The sequence below is a fragment of the Liolophura sinensis genome, chromosome 1, assembly GCF_032854445.1.
Source record: "Liolophura sinensis isolate JHLJ2023 chromosome 1, CUHK_Ljap_v2, whole genome shotgun sequence".
In the NCBI taxonomy this organism is placed as follows: domain Eukaryota; kingdom Metazoa; phylum Mollusca; class Polyplacophora; order Chitonida; family Chitonidae; genus Liolophura; species Liolophura sinensis.
In genome coordinates, this window is record NC_088295.1 from 83,544,318 (window position 1) to 83,561,495 (window position 17,178).

The 17,178-nt window shown below is 37.6% G+C and overlaps 1 protein-coding gene across 1 annotated transcript; it reads right to left on the bottom strand.

The window, feature by feature from the left end:
• Positions 1–329: 329 nt before the first annotated feature.
• LOC135461843 (uncharacterized) lies at positions 330–16,019 on the bottom strand. Its single transcript, XM_064739088.1, is given in 12 exon segments — positions 330–4,173; positions 4,879–4,992; positions 7,021–7,245; positions 7,432–7,600; positions 8,101–8,234; positions 9,081–9,184; positions 9,490–9,717; positions 11,015–11,117; positions 11,933–12,788; positions 12,791–13,241; positions 13,503–13,787; positions 15,750–16,019. Coding segments are annotated over 11 exon segments (3,729 nt in total). The 5' UTR covers positions 13,772–13,787; positions 15,750–16,019; the 3' UTR covers positions 330–3,097.
• Positions 16,020–17,178: the final 1,159 nt, after the last annotated feature.

Here is a 17,178-nt window from a genome sequence, read left to right on the forward strand (position 1 = left end):
AGTGAACATTATCAGTGCCATTTCACTACAACAATACTTTATGATGTTGTTCAATTTCCATCTAAAACGAGAAAGAAATTCATCAAGTTGACTCGTTTTTGTCACTGTCTACACACCTTTTCAACCCAGTCCAGGTAAAGGGCACTGTAGTACATGTACATTAAAGGGTGATTATGCACAAACCAATTGTTACACCAGGGACTATTATATACAGTAGTCCCTAGTTACACTAATTCTACATGTGTATCATTTATGTCAGTCTGCACGCTTACATTTCAGATTTAACCCAACCTGTTGAGAGTAACACAGATGACAGCAGAAATGCTCTTGTCGAGGTATGACCATGGTTTATTTACAATGTCAACTGACAGTGTGACATAATTACAGATGATATAGTTTAATAGCAACAAGGGAGATAATTTCTTTCAGTATGTACATCTTGCTTATACATAATTATATACTCTGCCTTGTGTAGAAAAATGGAGGCATAAATTCTTACTTACAAAAATCATACATATCCACAAGCAATTTGAAATCACAAGCGTGATTGTTTTTACTGCTCGGTCTTCCTTAGAACAAAACCTAGCTTCCATTCACACATACACCAATACAGAATACAATATGTCAAAATAACACAAACAAGTCACTTTGAAAATAACGATTATTAAACAACAAATTGCACTGAATTTTCTCCCAAGGGGATTTATCATTTCACAATAACAAGTTTTAAGTTAGCATGATAAAGATAACTCCGAGTGATTTTATCACCAATTGGAGTTCATGTATCAACTGGGCAAACAAGTTAATTCTCATCCTCCCATTCAATATGAAGTAACACCCAGAACAGATTTTCAGCTAAATTTCTCCCATGATCATACTTCTGCAGTTTTAAGGACTGAAAAAAAAATCATGCCAATCTTCATGATTATGCTTCTAGAAGCAATTGGTTAAGGATATGGGTTAATTGGGCTTAATTGGAATGAATGCAAATTTTACATGATTAGATATAATTAGATTGGAGTTGGCAATAAACTGCTCAAAGCAGCTCACAAAGAAAAGTTCCTAAAACTTAACAAGGTACTACAATACACAAACATGTAGCAGTAAATAGGTTATCAAAGTTTAGGGCAATGGTAAAATATCTGAAAGCATGGTACAGACTGGGTAAACAAAAGCTTGAAAAAATATGTGCAGTATATAGTAAAAAAAAAAAAAAAAAATTCAGATACAAATAAGCTGTTTCCTCCTTTCATTTAGTACATGTTGCTGACTATTGGCACATCTTAAACAGAACATTGTAAACAGTGGAAGGCAAGTAGTCCATGTGTCCTCTGCCATCCAGAATCTGTTTAAAACTAACAAACATAAATGCCTGATCTGTTCAAAACAATCAATTTTACCAATATAAGAGAACTTCTACAGTGAGATCAGCCAACTTAAATGGCAAAATAAGCCCTAAGATAAATATCTTGCTTTTTTACTGGAAGGGATAGATCAGAACAACCATACATATTTTTCACAAAAAAAGTTTGTCGTGTTTGTGGAACATTACCATCATTGATGTCTAATTCCAGATGAAAGAGAATACTGTCAAAACTATCACAATCTTTTTAATGAAGAGCAAAAGTAATATGTGCAGATTTGCGGGTGTTATATGGACTTAATGATATGTATCCAGAATATAAAGTTACACTTTCATTATCCCCCACAAGGAAGTGCTTCAGGGCTTTCATTGCATGTTCTGGTGTACTCGCACCAGATATCAGTTTACAAGTCTAGCACCAACACCTAACCATAACCTACCAAGTACCAAAGAACAGAACATCAAACAAGCTTTAAATTTATCACCATTAGTCAAATCCACCAGACTATTACATTTGACTTATATGTATATCTCAGCAAGTACTTTTTGAAGTTCATAAAAATGCAAACAACTATCAACTCAGATGGGAGTGCCAATGAATGACTGAAAAGACAAACGATGAAAAATATACTTCTCTTGACTGCTTTCTTAAATACTCCTCCTTTTTTTTTTTTACATTTTCAAAAACTTGTATGATACATTAACCACTGACAAATTTGATTCAATTGACCGAAGACCACGTAAATCCTGAGCAAATCACCTATGCACAATAGTAACACTGAATAATGAATGGAGGAACAAATTTGCTGAAGGCTAGAGCCAATAAAAAATCCAGAATATAACTGAATTAGAATACAAATTTGCTATGTTTGCAAAAAGCTATTTGAAGTATGTTTTATTCATTTGTCAGTATTACTGAAGTTACTTCAAATTTATTCAAACTGCGATGACTTTACATACATTTCTTCTTAAAAATAGAGAAAGATAAATGCGATAATTTTGAGAATTTTTTTTTTCAAGCCACACAAACATTCATGTAATAACTTTAAAGTCAAGGAACACAGATAAGACCTTCCAAGATGATTATGAAGAGCACCTAAAAAGTCTATTAAACATCATTTACAATATTCTGCAAGACAACAGAATGTCATCAAAAGCAGAAATTCTTATATTAAATTTAGAGATTCAAAGTACATAACGTAGCTGCAGCTCTTCACTTGCCCTACCATAATTTCACATCCATTGTACTTTAAAATCACTGTGCTGTTGAAGTTCCTACTGGACACTAGCATTCTGTTTTACCTGTTTATTGCTGAACTTGACACGCATGTAGAAGTAGCCAAGTTACAAGCATTGAAATAAAAAAGGGGTTAAGTGAAATACATACTCTGACCACTAAATTTAAACGTATTATGCTTGAACAGATACCGGTAATTTTTCAATTCATTTATGAGTTTCACTTTTGTTTTTTGTGTCATCATACACCATAGTTAGATACTATCTTGACTTCCGGAGAGTACATGGCAAAAGGCTTCCTCTACCTACTTATCGGAAACATTTTTAGTGGGTCACTATAGTTTCATGTCAACATTCATGCAGCAGGTAAGTGGGTCAGACCAATAGTATCTCTGAACTATGACTAATGCAGAAATACTTTATATATAGAAAATCTGTGCTGCCTTTTAGCCTGAGACGAAACTGGTGTAAACAGCTCCCCACCTTCCAGTGCCTGGGTCACGTGATCTTTGTGCCACTGGAATTTCCTTTGTCAAAGCCTGATTTTGGGGGCTGACTTACAGGCACCCCTATGGAATGTGGTACAGCAAGGTAATGAGGAGAGTCTACCTTCACCTGAGGGCTCACAGGGAACTTCATAGATCCTGGGGGTACATGGTAGCTGTATGTACCTGTGTGGTTGAGAGGAAACCCGTTGTGATAGCCAGCGTAGACTGGAGCAGAACCACTTGTGCCAGAGTTTAACTGAGCAGGAGACCAGGCAGCATGACTGTTTGTCATGGGCGACTGCATGGGCGAAGGAGTTTGAATAGGGGAGTGTACACTGAGGGGTACTGGGGAAGCCATAGAGACCACTGGACTACTGTGATGTCCTGGACTGGAGGAGGCAGGAGAACCTGCCGCCAAATGTAGGTGGCGCTGGATTGCCAAGGAGGACTGTGGAACGGTGACAGACAACTGCTGACGCAGAGTGCAGTTCTGGTTATTATGGTACTCAGTCTGGTCTATGGGCAGACCGTGAACAAGAAGCCTGTCCCCTGCCTGCACAGCAGACTGGTGCGTTGAGTATGGCACGTATGTTTGTGAATTCACAGCAGGCATGTCAGCCACCACAGGTAAATGGGCCTGAGTGAACTGTTTTGATGGGTAAATAGCCTGGGAGCTTGTGCCCACTGCTGGCTGCGTGTAGCCGGACACTGGTTGCTGATCACTGTACAGCATATGAGGAGTGGGCGGGTCTGTGACCAGATGTGGCACGTCACCAGCAGCTTTGATATGGCCTGTGATCAAGTGTGGTCCATCCTGGGCAGCTTCTCTAGGGGCAGATGTCACACATTCAGGAACTCCACCAGCTAACAGATTCCCTGAGATAGCTGATGAGTCCAGTTCAGCAGAGTTTAGCGTATGACCCAGTAGAGTAGCTGTTAGATGTTTGGTTAAATCCTCAGGAGTCATGCACTGAGAGAGTTTCTCCAGAGTTTCTTTAGCTTCCTTAACGTCCTTGGAGGCTTCAGCCAAAGCCCTCTCTAAAGCTTCTGTTTCCTCTCTAGATGGCTCCTCTTCGCCATTCCGACCTTCAACACAATTTATTTTAAAATTTTAAGTTCGAGAACGCTTTATTAAATACAATTCTATTCCATGATCAAGATCAATGATCGTATCAAAGAATAAAAAAGTACAAGAAGTTTGTTTCTGACATCGAAGGACAAGAACTACCCTAATTCTTTGAATTTTTGGGACAGATATTAGTAGTGTTGAAAGCAGAATATAGCATTTCCTTACCAGCCTCTCAGAAAAGTGAATATATAAGTATGATGTTCATTAGATGGTCTAACCATGTAAGAAAAAAGAAACTCCACATTCCTGCTATACATATTGTATATATATTGGCTAAAATGAGCAGAGCAGATGTCCCAAAAATTAGAAGAAATAGGGTAAATTTGCAAAGACCTCAGATTATAAAGCAGCTGAATATAGCTTCATGTGGGATGATAATAACCAGCATTTCATTAGTTGAAGCACAGCAAAGCTACACTACAATGTATAACACACATCTGAGAAGGTTAGATCTGAAAAAAACACAGATTTACTTGGCTGAGTATCTTGGCAATATCCTATGACCTGAATACAGAGATGATGTGAAAAAAAACTAAGAACACAAATACACTTCGTTGAGAAAATTAATTTAGCCATTAGTCCACAGACTTCAATTTACAGAGATGGTGTAAGAAATTACTATAACATTCACAGAATTACAGAAATTAGTCATTAAATGTTACCTCCGAAGATATCAAAGGCATCATCAGGTAATTTGAAGACGTCATGAAGATCCTGTTCCTCAAGAAGGCGTGATGCCTGCTCCAGAGGCAACTCAAACGACTTCTCCATCACATCTGGAAAATATATGAAGTCATTTATTTTAATATTTTTTTTTAAATCTCAAAATATGAATATAGCTGCCAAAGCAGCGATGCTGGGGTTCAAGCTGGTAATTCCAGTCTATGCGGTGTCACTTCCGGTTGCTTGATTGGTGTTGATAAAAAACCAACTTACTTAGAAAGCCTATATTCTTCATAGCCATTAGTGCACTGTATAGCATGTATTTGTAGATGTGCCAAACGTTGTAAATGAACCAATGGACAATTTTTAAAGGAGTGCATGTACTCCCTTTTTTTAACACAGCTTAACGATTTTCAGCATATGTACAGTAGATATATTGCCCTTTTCACACAGCCATTTCCAGCTTTACAGCTGTAACAGTTTTCTTAACTTTGCAAGATAAAAAAAGACCGAGTTTGTAATCAGGACGTCAAATTACATCAGATAGCTTATAATATTCGTACATAATTGGATTAAAAATGTATTGTTTAACAAAGAGGTCCAGAAGTCCCAAATACAGTAAATCGGCCTTTGGATAATTTTGAAAACACTGCAAGTCCTGCATTTATTATCTCACTTCAGTTTTGCCACACATACAGTATATGCATAGCCCTTTGCACTCAGCCATTTACAGCTTTTCTGTCACTTGACCTACAAATAAGGGGGAAACTGCACTTTTTTGGACTTTTATCGTACTTGAGACAAAACTATAAAAGCACAGAGAAGAAAAAAGGCCAGATTTGTGAGCACATCAAACTATGTCAGGTAGAATAATGAAAATATTTAAATTCAGAAAATACTGATCACGTGACAAATTTGGTAATTACTGCATTTCCAGCTTTCATGATAAATAATAGATTTTTTCACACTTCATTTACACAACGTGCTTTATCTGCTATTTAAATTTCAGCTCAATCGCATAAAACCTTCTCAAGAAAATGGCATGTAAATACTTTCTGTCAACTGCAATATGGCCGCAAAAGAAGGTTAATTGAATGGTGTCTTTGCATACATGTAAATAATGAACATAATTAGAAAGTCCACATTCTTCATAACCATCAATGCATTGTATGTACACTATATAATACATATACATAAATGTGTTGAATGTAGTCAATCGACTTGTGGACAATATTTGAAGGAGTCAATGTTCTGTGTTTTTTTAACACAGCTCAACGATTTCCAGCATACAAGCAATTTTCAGCTTTACAGTTTTCTGCCACATGACCAGCAAGTATGAGGGAAATTCGCTTCTTTCGCAGTTCGATCACAATTTACGACAAAAGTATACACGTCAGGAAAGAAAATAAGTCATGACCGGATTCATGATCAAGTCATCAAACTATGTCAGGAGGCATACTTACAATATTTCTACATTCATCCCAGACACTAATAGATTGTGTAAGCATTATATAACATACACTTGTAAATGTGTCAAAATATAGTAACTCAGCCTTTTTTGAAATGTTGACGCCCTGAACATCCTGTATTTATTAAGACAGCTCAAAGATTTCCAGCATACATACAGTACATATATAGTCCCTTCCACACAGCAATTTTGAACATTACAACTGTATCAGTTTTCAGTCATGTGATACAAATATAGGGGGAAAAATGCAAATTTGCGATTTTTGACCACAATTTGAGACATATATACACCTTACAGGAAAAACATAAGACCTGATTGGTGATCAGGGCGTCAAACTATGTCAGGCAGCATATTTTAAATATCGCACCCCCCCCCCCCCCCTTCCCCATAACATGTTATAGTACTTCAGCTGTATCAGCTAAATTGTAATTTGCATAAACATTGTATTCTTTCTTCCAAATAGTCTCCAGGGGACGCTTGTTATGTGTGCTAAACAGTCATAACCCTCCACCGTTTTGGTATTACATATGAAGACGATAAAGCCCGAGGAAACCCAGAAGCATCGACTTGACCTCACAGTAACCAAATTGGTGAGAGTCTCTGGGGCAATGTGCTGCGTTTGCACGTACATTACCATGCCACTTAGGCCGCAATAAAATTCCACTGCCCATACCTGGAAACTCCAGAACAGATGATGTTAAATCGGCCTCGAACGGTTTTATCACATTCTTTATCACTCCCATGCTAGGTGCTGGCAGCTGGGGTGTAACAACAGGGGGCAGCTGTTCACTTGGGGGTGACACCGGAGGGGTAGGGGGCAGAGAAGAATCACCATTGCTGGCTGATTCTTTATGATCAGACATCTCGTCTTTAAGGCCTTCAACATCCACAGGCATGTCTGTAAATTATAAGACAATGAACATTTCAAAGTCAGAATGTGAACAAAACTCAAGTTTTTTTTTTTTAATTTTGTCTTCCAAAAAGAAAAAAAAAACAAAAAAACACAAGAGGAGGATAATTATAACTTTGCACAACCTAAGATGGTTTTCCATCTAATGTGATCAAATGTACCAATAGTTCTCACCTGTATTTCCCATAGGTTCTGAAGAAGGGATGGGTTTTTGTGGACGGACATTTCGCCGCTGGTTCCTCTTTTTCTTCCCTTTCTTTGGGGGTTTTGTTAAGGCTGATGGGCGAGTTTTCTTGCGAGGTCGACTTTTTTGCTCTGTCCCCTGAGCCTTATTATAGTTATCCTAGGAATAAATCAATCGCATAGATTACATGCAGATTTATTTATCAGACTCAAGATTATGCCATTCTCAATATTTCACTTACTGAAAGTGGTCTCGTACGGTGGACTGAGATCTGATAAATCAAAAACAGATATTGACTTACCACCCATAAACTTACATGTAAGTTGCAGTCAAACCAGCTGGAACTAGTGTTCAACATGAGACCCCCATTGGGGTAAGTTAACACACAAACCACAGATCTATCACTGCATCCACACATCTACAATTGCAATTACAATTCCACACATCTACAATTGCAAATATCAGATACCAGTTACATGTATGTCAGCTTGGTTACAACAGTTTGTCTACAAATGCTGAAAGTGTTTATGCAAGCAACATTGCTGCATACATCTTTTTTTTTTCTTTTCCTTTATGTTTTGTCTGCATGTGTTTATTTAAGTTTCTTACAACAACATCTTGAATAAATGTTTTCCCAGCAATAATGAGTATGTACTTACAGCTTTGGCAGCATGTTCTGGACACAGGGGGAGCTCGTGTCGGATGTCAAAGACTGGGATACAGCACTGGGTGTTGTCAGCAAACTTAGCTGTACAGTAATCAAACAGCTGCTGGTCAACATTGTACATTATATCTGGTGGCAAAGGTCAAGGAGCAACATCAACATTTAAGACAAGAATTAAAAAGAACAACATATTTCATGTCATACTTTAACATATATATATATGTTTCTTCTCATGGCAGGGCGAGTACATGCAACCAAAGTGCTGCCGTCACAGAAGCGTCATGCTGAAGACACCAGACATGACACCCCACTCAGTCACATTACACAGAGCCAGCAAGTCATGTTTCCTTGTTCTAAACTGCTCTAAGTACCATTTTTAAAGTCTTTGCTATCACCCAACCCAGGGTCTCCAGCCTTTGCGACAGAAGTTTTAACCATTAGGCCACTAGTACATAATACATCATCTTATTTTAAACACTTTTATGGCAATGCGTAGCAGTTTTTCAAATATAGTGTTCACATGGGTAACGAATATATCACAAAATTTTAACTTAATTTTATACCTCTTTAAGTGAAACGTTTTGTAGATCTATATAGTGTTAATGCTAACAAAATCCTCTATGGACGTACGGACAATGTCCTATCACAATATATCCTTCATTTGTACAAAGACTAGACACTTTAAAAGACCTAATCAGTCCTAGTCATTTACATTTCTATGCTACAAGCTGAAGTTTAAAATTTTTAATTTATTTATTTCATTGGATTGGCATTTTACGCTGTTTTCAAGAATATTTCACAGCGGCCAGCATTATGGTGGGAGAAAACCAGGCAGAGCCCAGGGGAAACCCATGACCATCTGCAGGTTGTAAATTTTTAAATGCAATGAACAATCTTGCTTTGTTGGAACCTTGAGTATATGATCATAATTAAAGAACATGATAAACAAAGCGAACAAATTCACAGCAAGGATACGTTTTTGGCAATGATTAGCAAATGGTAAAGCCTTTTGTTCACACTGCATGTCTTCATCATTTTTATGTTTGCAGGTCCTCGCCTTAGTCAGTTTTCTCTTAAATCTAAAAAAACAAAAAAACAGGAAGGGAATCAAACGCATGTACAGCAATCACAGCAAACATAACAGCAGAACCTTGCAAACAATACTGTAGGGTTCTCTTTACAGTTAATTAAAGCATACATGAACAGAGCCTGTTATTTAACCGCAGTCAGTCCATCATATCTTTAAATCTTTGGGACATTAAATTCAAAAAGGAGATTTTATAAATCTGTCACAATTAAGAAATTCACACGTCAGTAACATGCCATTCAAAAATCACACAACATTCAGATTTATAGAATTCCACTCCTCCAGATCTAATCTTGCCTATTAGGGGGTTCCTTAACATGATGAATTTCTCTAATTGTTCTGATCAACGATGCAGCATTTTCTCTTGAAGCCTTGATCATAGCCACAACAGCTTGGTTAAACATCTTATGGGCTGGATCATTGGATTTGTGAGATTTTCTTGATTGAGAGTACTGGCGCCGCAGTCGTGCACGCATCAGTGCCAGCTTTGTTGTTCGTATGTGCAATGCAAGCTCATCATCTGGCCTGTAGAATACAATCAACACAATGCTTACTATGATTAATGATTAATGGGTTACTTAATAGACTCTTAGACAAACTGTAAACCTTGAAGATAAAAACCATCAAACATAGTTGATGCGTCTCTGAATAATTCAATGGGTCATACTGTAGCTTCTTGTTAGGAAGGTGCTAAACGATGCTTCAATTGGGACTGTTTACACGCTGGGTGATTTCTAAAATCATTAGGCCTCTTCATTTACATCATGCTAACACAGTGTAAAAACAAATAAAACAAGAAGAGAGCACATGACCCCGTCAGACTTAAAATACATGCTAACCTCAAAACCAACCAGCCAGATAAACATTTAAATAATACAAGGTTATTGTCTGTCCAACCTTTTCCAGACTGTCATTTTCAAAATCATACATCCACAGCTAGCATAACAGTTAAGATTATGTTAACCATCAAGACATAATGAGACATGAAAGCATAATTGTGTATTCATACAAGGTGGGGATAAGGAGTTCACGTCCTGGAGAATAACGACCGAGCCCTAGCCCACAAGGTTACATTAAACAAGAGGTCACCTGCACAAAAGATCATAAGCCATGATCATGGTCATAGTATTAACTTACAATCAACATCACCTTGCATAAAGGGACTGTAAGCTTTGATGGTCATAATCTACAATCAAATTACAATCAGGCTGACTCTGTTGTAAATATTTACAATGGCCCCAAAATTAACTTCACGTACAAATACTTGCCTTAGATAGACTTAGGTAGACTGTTGCTAAGACTTACAATTAAATTCTCATAAGATGTTATGAGAATATTTTCACATGTTGTTGTTAGCTGCTGAATTACTATCATGTATAGCTCTTTTGAAATGAAGGCAAGAAAAGTTAATGACTAGTATGTTTTTCATTTACACAGACCACATTCAAATCTGGTATATGATCGTGATCATAGCTCCAAAAAGTTATAATCACCACTAGTCATTACACCCTTTTTGTGCAAGCAGCGTAACTTATGTTTTGGTGTACGAACGTGATCATAACCACCTTACAACCCCTTTGTGCACACAATATAACATACCTTAACAATCAATTGTAACCACTGTTGTAGGGCTTATTATCAATTGTGGCTTCGATCTCTTTGTGCATGTGGGCCCCAGAGTTCAAGGCGATATACAGATCATAATTTAAATCAAGCACATGTGCAAGTGATGTTGTCTGAAATGTTCTATCAAAATATGTACATGTGAAAACAAATACTGAAAAAAGAGAAGAATCCATTTTATGATAATTAAACAACGTACTCATCATCTTCTTCATCAGATGAAGCAGAAAACCAGTCTTGCTGCCAGGACAGCAGGTCTTCATCATCACTTTTCTCTTCTTCCTCATCAGACGCTGCCACATCTAGGAATACAAAAAGAGATACTATATCATTCTGGGTGACACTAAAATGGTCGAACTTGAGGTTTTTATTTGCTACATCCAGAAATACAAAACAGCTAATGTATTAAATGACACTAAAATGGTAAAACTTCAAAATTTCACTTGCTACATCCATGCATAGAATATATAGACAGCAATATTGTCACATGACGACACTAAAATTATTATACTTTGGAATTTCATTTGCTACCTGTAAACATATAAGTAGCTACTGTCTTGAATATCTATTGATATATCTAACCTACTTAAGCTCTTTTTACTTCACATTTTGTTATCTAGTTACAAATCAACTGTTTGAAAGTAATTTTTTAAGAAATTTGAAGAAAACAAATTGCTGCAAATTTTACGTGATGCAGCAGCAACATGTAAACGTGTTTAGTCTTATTATTGCTGCATTTACCATAGAACAGTTCTAAAATATTGCTGTATCAATGCATTTCATGATTTTCACCACTGCATTTTCAACTAAATGTAATATTTTCTTCAAAGACTTTTTTTGTTCTTGGAAGTTTCCAGTACAAACACAAAACAAAAAGAATGTAGGTTTTTACATCAAGGTAACAGAAAACTTTTGTATTGGTATTTAAATATATATGCAAATTTCACTTCTGTTGTTACAGTAGCACTCTATCTTTAATATATTACCAAGCAATAAAATTTTCTCCAAAGGGTCAAATCATGTACATTTCTTGTGATAGTTATCAGTAATATGTAAAACATGCATGATAATGTTCACACGCAGCCACTGCACCTTGAGTAAGCCTGGGAAATCTTACCGAATGACAGATAATGATGATTGTGAATCTTGTGATGGACATACAAGGAGTAACAACGTAAAGCAGAGTCTGTTTTCAATTTCGTCCTTGCTTCTTTCTCAGATAGCACATGTTTTGGTCTTCTGGGTAATGTCCTTAATACTGGAATAATAGTTGATAAAAAGCCAGGTGAAGGTTGCCTGACACCCACAGGAAAGCCTTCTGCAGACGGTAAGAATGGGTGCTGACTAGACAAAGTCCGCTGTGAAGCTGGCAGAGGTAACCTATTTGATTTCTTTTCTGGTAAAAAGGACAATAAGGAACTACCATGAAGTAGGCCTGGATAGGGTGGAGGTGGCATCAATTCTGATCGTTCTGATGAATGTGTAGTCAATGAATTCACAGATGACACATTGTCTGGTAACTGTTCCAAATTCTGAAAGCCCAAAAATGGTCGAGGAGGTGGCGGCATGGAGGCCACTGATCCTCCCCCTGATCCACCTGATCGTAATGAAGCACCATCATATGACAAAGGTAAAGATGAAGTTTTAGTATCACGCTTAAGTCTCTCTGTACTAGGTTCTTTAGTTATTGCTGAGCTGACATCCAGCGACACAGGACTGCGCTGAGATGGGGTACAAACTGGTGACCTCTGAGGAGAGGTCACATCCTGATTGTGAGTTTTCTTTAACTTGTCTTTAATCCTATTTTGGGCAATTTTGGTTTGAAGTCGGTTCACAGTGCTCGACCCCTGCGATCTTCCCTTTACCTTACTTTCTAGTCTTGGTTTGACACGTTCCAATTTTTCTGCTAACTCCGGGTATAACTTAGCAATGGAGCTGGCCCCAGAGCTGCCACTGCTTGTACTTGTTGTGGGAGCTGTTGGGGTTGAGCACACTGCCCTGCTGTGGTATGGGCTGGTCCACATGGTCCAGCTTGACCATTATTTGGTCCACTGCCACCTAAAGAGTCTACAGGAGATTTAGAATTGAAAGGGCTGTGTTGTTCTGGGAGAGGTCCTGGATCTACAGGCGAAGGTGACGTCTGGTGGGGTGTCTGAGATTGATTACTGCTTGCTGTGCTAGCGTTTGGTCCGAGAGCACTGTTGGCACTTTCACTGCTGGGCTCTGGGAAAGCATACGGATCGTCCGGGTCTTCAAGCGAGTCCATTGACATATTCTCGACACTCTTTTTGAGATTAAATTTTGATTTAACACGTTCCTCGAAGGACATCCTGCTTTCTGGCGTAAACAATCCATTTTTCTCTGGTCGTATTCTCCTATCCTTTCTTGAAAGCATGCCCTGCTTCGATGAATGTTTGGCTGATGTCCTGTGGAAGACACATACAGAAGTTAACAAACATATAAAATTAACTATATCAACACTAATGACAATGCCACAATAAATTATTTACTAACCTTCTGTGTGTTACAAATGTCTAAAGCTCTCATGATCATCTACCGAGTAGCAATTTGTGTGAACTACACATTAATTACAAAACAATCAAGCACAAACATTTTTCACGTATACTAAATGACATATACAAATATGTCTAAAAGTCCCATAAAGCCAATCACAACACAAAGCTTACTTCTTGCTCTGAAACCTGGGTGCCTTTGCCGGAGGGTGTGTGGTATTGGTGTTAGCTCGTGACCGGAAGGCTGAAGGTGACCCCAGGTGGTTGAGCTCCAGTGTCTCCGCAGCTGGGCTGACGGCAAGACTGCCCACCTCAGCAGCATGCCCATTCAGTCGACTTGGCTTGCATGCTGGTACACCACTGGGATGAGACAGCAACACCTTGTTCTCTACTGGCGACTGCGGGAGTCGATACTCAAACATTTCCACCCCTTCCTGACACATCTGTTGCCATGGAGACCTGTTTCAACAAAAAAATTCAAAACATTTTTGTTAAAAGAGAAACCTAAACGGATTATCTCATATCTGTCAACACAAATGATTTGGACAGGACTTCATTTGTGCGTGACTATAATCTGTTTTCAGCCCACGGAACATCTTTTTATTTAAACTGTATACAAAATATCAGATTATGAGACTATTCCTTACAAGCAAATGAACACTCCTTGCACACTGTACACGTAAGTAGATACAATATATACATGTACTTGTGCTAACTCCTCAAGCCGAATCTTTGATGAAATCAACGTCACAAGCAGTCAAGCAAAGACAGAGAACAACACAACACTACATGCAAGCCTAATACCAGATCAAGTTCACCAACACCTGTTTTGTTACATGTATATGACCATGTCCAACAAATGCAAACTACGCATACAGCTGTCAGGGCACCTATCAAAAGGTGCTTTGATAACTACGATAGATCCTACCTGTGGGCAGTCCAATCATTCTGCAGCTGTTCACAGCATGAAGTAATTTGCACCATTCATATTAAATTTAGTTTACTCCACAACAGGGCTATGTTTTATCAGTACAGGTTCACAAACTATACTGCTTTCTTACTGTCAAAATTGCCCTCTAAAATTTATAACAACACTTGGTCTGAACAATTCAGTTTTGTGTAACACAAAACACAAAAAACTTCCAATACTGAAGTCAACAATCACTACTAATTATGTTGACTTTTATGCTGTGTCAGTACAGGTATCGATAACTTTCACCAAGCTATAATCATTGAATTCAATGTCATAGCTCATAGTAAAAACAGATTTGTAAACGCAAAGAAGAAAATAAAAAGCTAACTCTGCACTGCACATTTCTCTTCAGGAACAGTCATTTAAAGGTGTTCAAAACATGAAATAATTAAATACATGAAGTATGTGATTTCATGGTAGCTGTTATCCTACAGACCCAACTATTCCAGATGTATATTCAGTCTAATAAACATAGAGCAAAATCATGATTTTAGCCATGCTGTCTGGGGAAAACCGATGTGAACTTGTGAGCCTCCTGAAATGCTAATTCAGTTTTAGTATTGGCCTACCGGTACTTTATGGTTGATTTCCTGGTGTTCATATGTTAACAGAAACTAGACTTTACTAAAGGAAGTGAATTATCTTTTCACTTTATTGGTGTTGAGGGTGGCAGCTGAGGTACACAGCTGTATTCAACTGAATTCCACCTTGTCAACAACATGTAGCTTTTATCTTGGAATGTGACATTCAAATTTTAGTGACGAATCTTGCCCAGAAGTGGGTGTGGTCACTCACTTTATAACCAGTGAAAGTTTGTCAAAATGATTTTCTTTTCCAACAGTTGAAATTTACTGTTTATACTAACTAGAATTAATACCTTCCATTAATAAACAACTGTTGTCTCACATCATCAATGCCGTAAATATTTGGAACACCAAAAAACTTGATAGAGAAATTTAGACATCAGTCATAGACAGGACGAAAAATTCCATTCTAACAATGGGTATTTTGAGCCAACATATATTTTACGACATGGGCGAAAGGCCAACTATGACAAAGTGAACGATTAAAAAACCTATTTCTTAAATATTACCAATTATATTGCAAGACAAAATGTTTGTTTACAAATACATGGCGTGGGAAGTATCGAAAACACATACTACATCAACGAAATAGGTCACTCCTTGGCTAGTGTAGTCCACATCAAACCATCTTTGAACTCATTCTTTATCAACACAAAAGCTCCATAAATCAGCAGTTCATCAAATGAGTGATAAGATGATGGAAAATAACCAGATTTTGGGCCAATTATCCAGAAAAATATCGAAAATTGCGTGCGAAAAAAATATTGAAGTGGCATGATTTTCGACTCCTCAGACATCCCTAAGCCAACCTTTCGCTACCTTTCTCTTCAGTGAATTCATTTTGTAACAAATCATTCGTCTTACCTGACAAACTAGGCCCAACCATAGCAAAATATCACATTTATAAATCTTCTTCCGTTAAATGAATGTCTACCAACAAAATGGCGGCGGTAGCTGCGTGTAAAGTATGCAGATTTATTTATTAGTGTGTGACGAGTACACAGCTCTCGGCCGAAGATCCGCGCCGTCCGAGCACCATGAAAACGCTATATTCCAGCTCCCATTTTGGATTTTTTCCTACTGCAAGGCGTATATGTGACTTATTTTCACACAAAGTCTCTTTTAAACATTCTAGAAATGTAATAAAATTGCTGAAAACTTAGTGCGCATCGCTTTTCTGAAGTTTGCGCACACGAATATGACATCCCTCCGCAACAGAAATGATAAAATTCCGAATCCTCCGACCTGACAACATCTAACGTTGCATTGCTTGTGTCATGAACAGCCATATTTACGATCAAATGTTATATTTATGATGCTAACCCACCATAATTTTGGACCCCCGGCATAAAACCATGGTGTTGATAAAGTGTGAAAGCGCTGTCGAGAAGTAGTGCGCGGCCAAGGCAGCGATCGCCCCTGAGCTAGTGTAAGCGACCCCTCATTCGTGGAGCGCTTCAGCCGTGAAAAAGCAAGTCAGGCCATGTTCATACCTGCTCCCTTTTCGCTTAAAATTCACAACGAAAAACAGCTCAGATCATGATTTGCATTTTTACACACATTCTTTAGGAAACAAACATTTGCAAGCTGACTTTATTCTTTAATAATAATGAGCGATTGCATTGTTTTCTTAGTTTAAAATTATTAAAATTTTCTAAACGGGTAAACGTGTATGAGCCATGACAGCGAGACACCCTATGCCGAGATTTGATTGGCTAAAAGGGAATTGATCTAGATTTCCGTCATTTTGATTGGCTGAAAACTCGAAAGTCATGGAAATCGGATGCCGGTTTTGAGCTATATAGGAAGTGAAGGTGATACAATTTGTTTATTTAAAACAACCCTTTACAGGTTATTTGCAAAACATATAGTGCTGTGATGTTGAATTATTGAATATATAAATAAGTGAAAAACATGGCAAAACTTGAATGCCCACTGCATACGTAATGGTCATTAAAAACAGCTGGTTAGTCAATAAAAGTAGACACGTAGGCCTAAAACTTTATAAAACTTCTGACCGTGATCATCAGACAAATAAAAAGCAGTGGTGAAATTGATACAAGTGGCATATTTAACTGTCGAAACATCTATTAGGTAGATCTATTCTTTCAAAGTTTTGTTCAAAATACAACAAAACCATTTTAAAAAAGCAAAAATAAAAATATGAAATGGAAGTGAAAAAAAATGTAAATTTTAGGAGTAAAGTAGATGTAGTAACCTATACATACTTCCTTCGTGTGGCGGTATGAGCAGAAAAAAAAACAAACAACGTAAGATTTGATTCACTGGTACT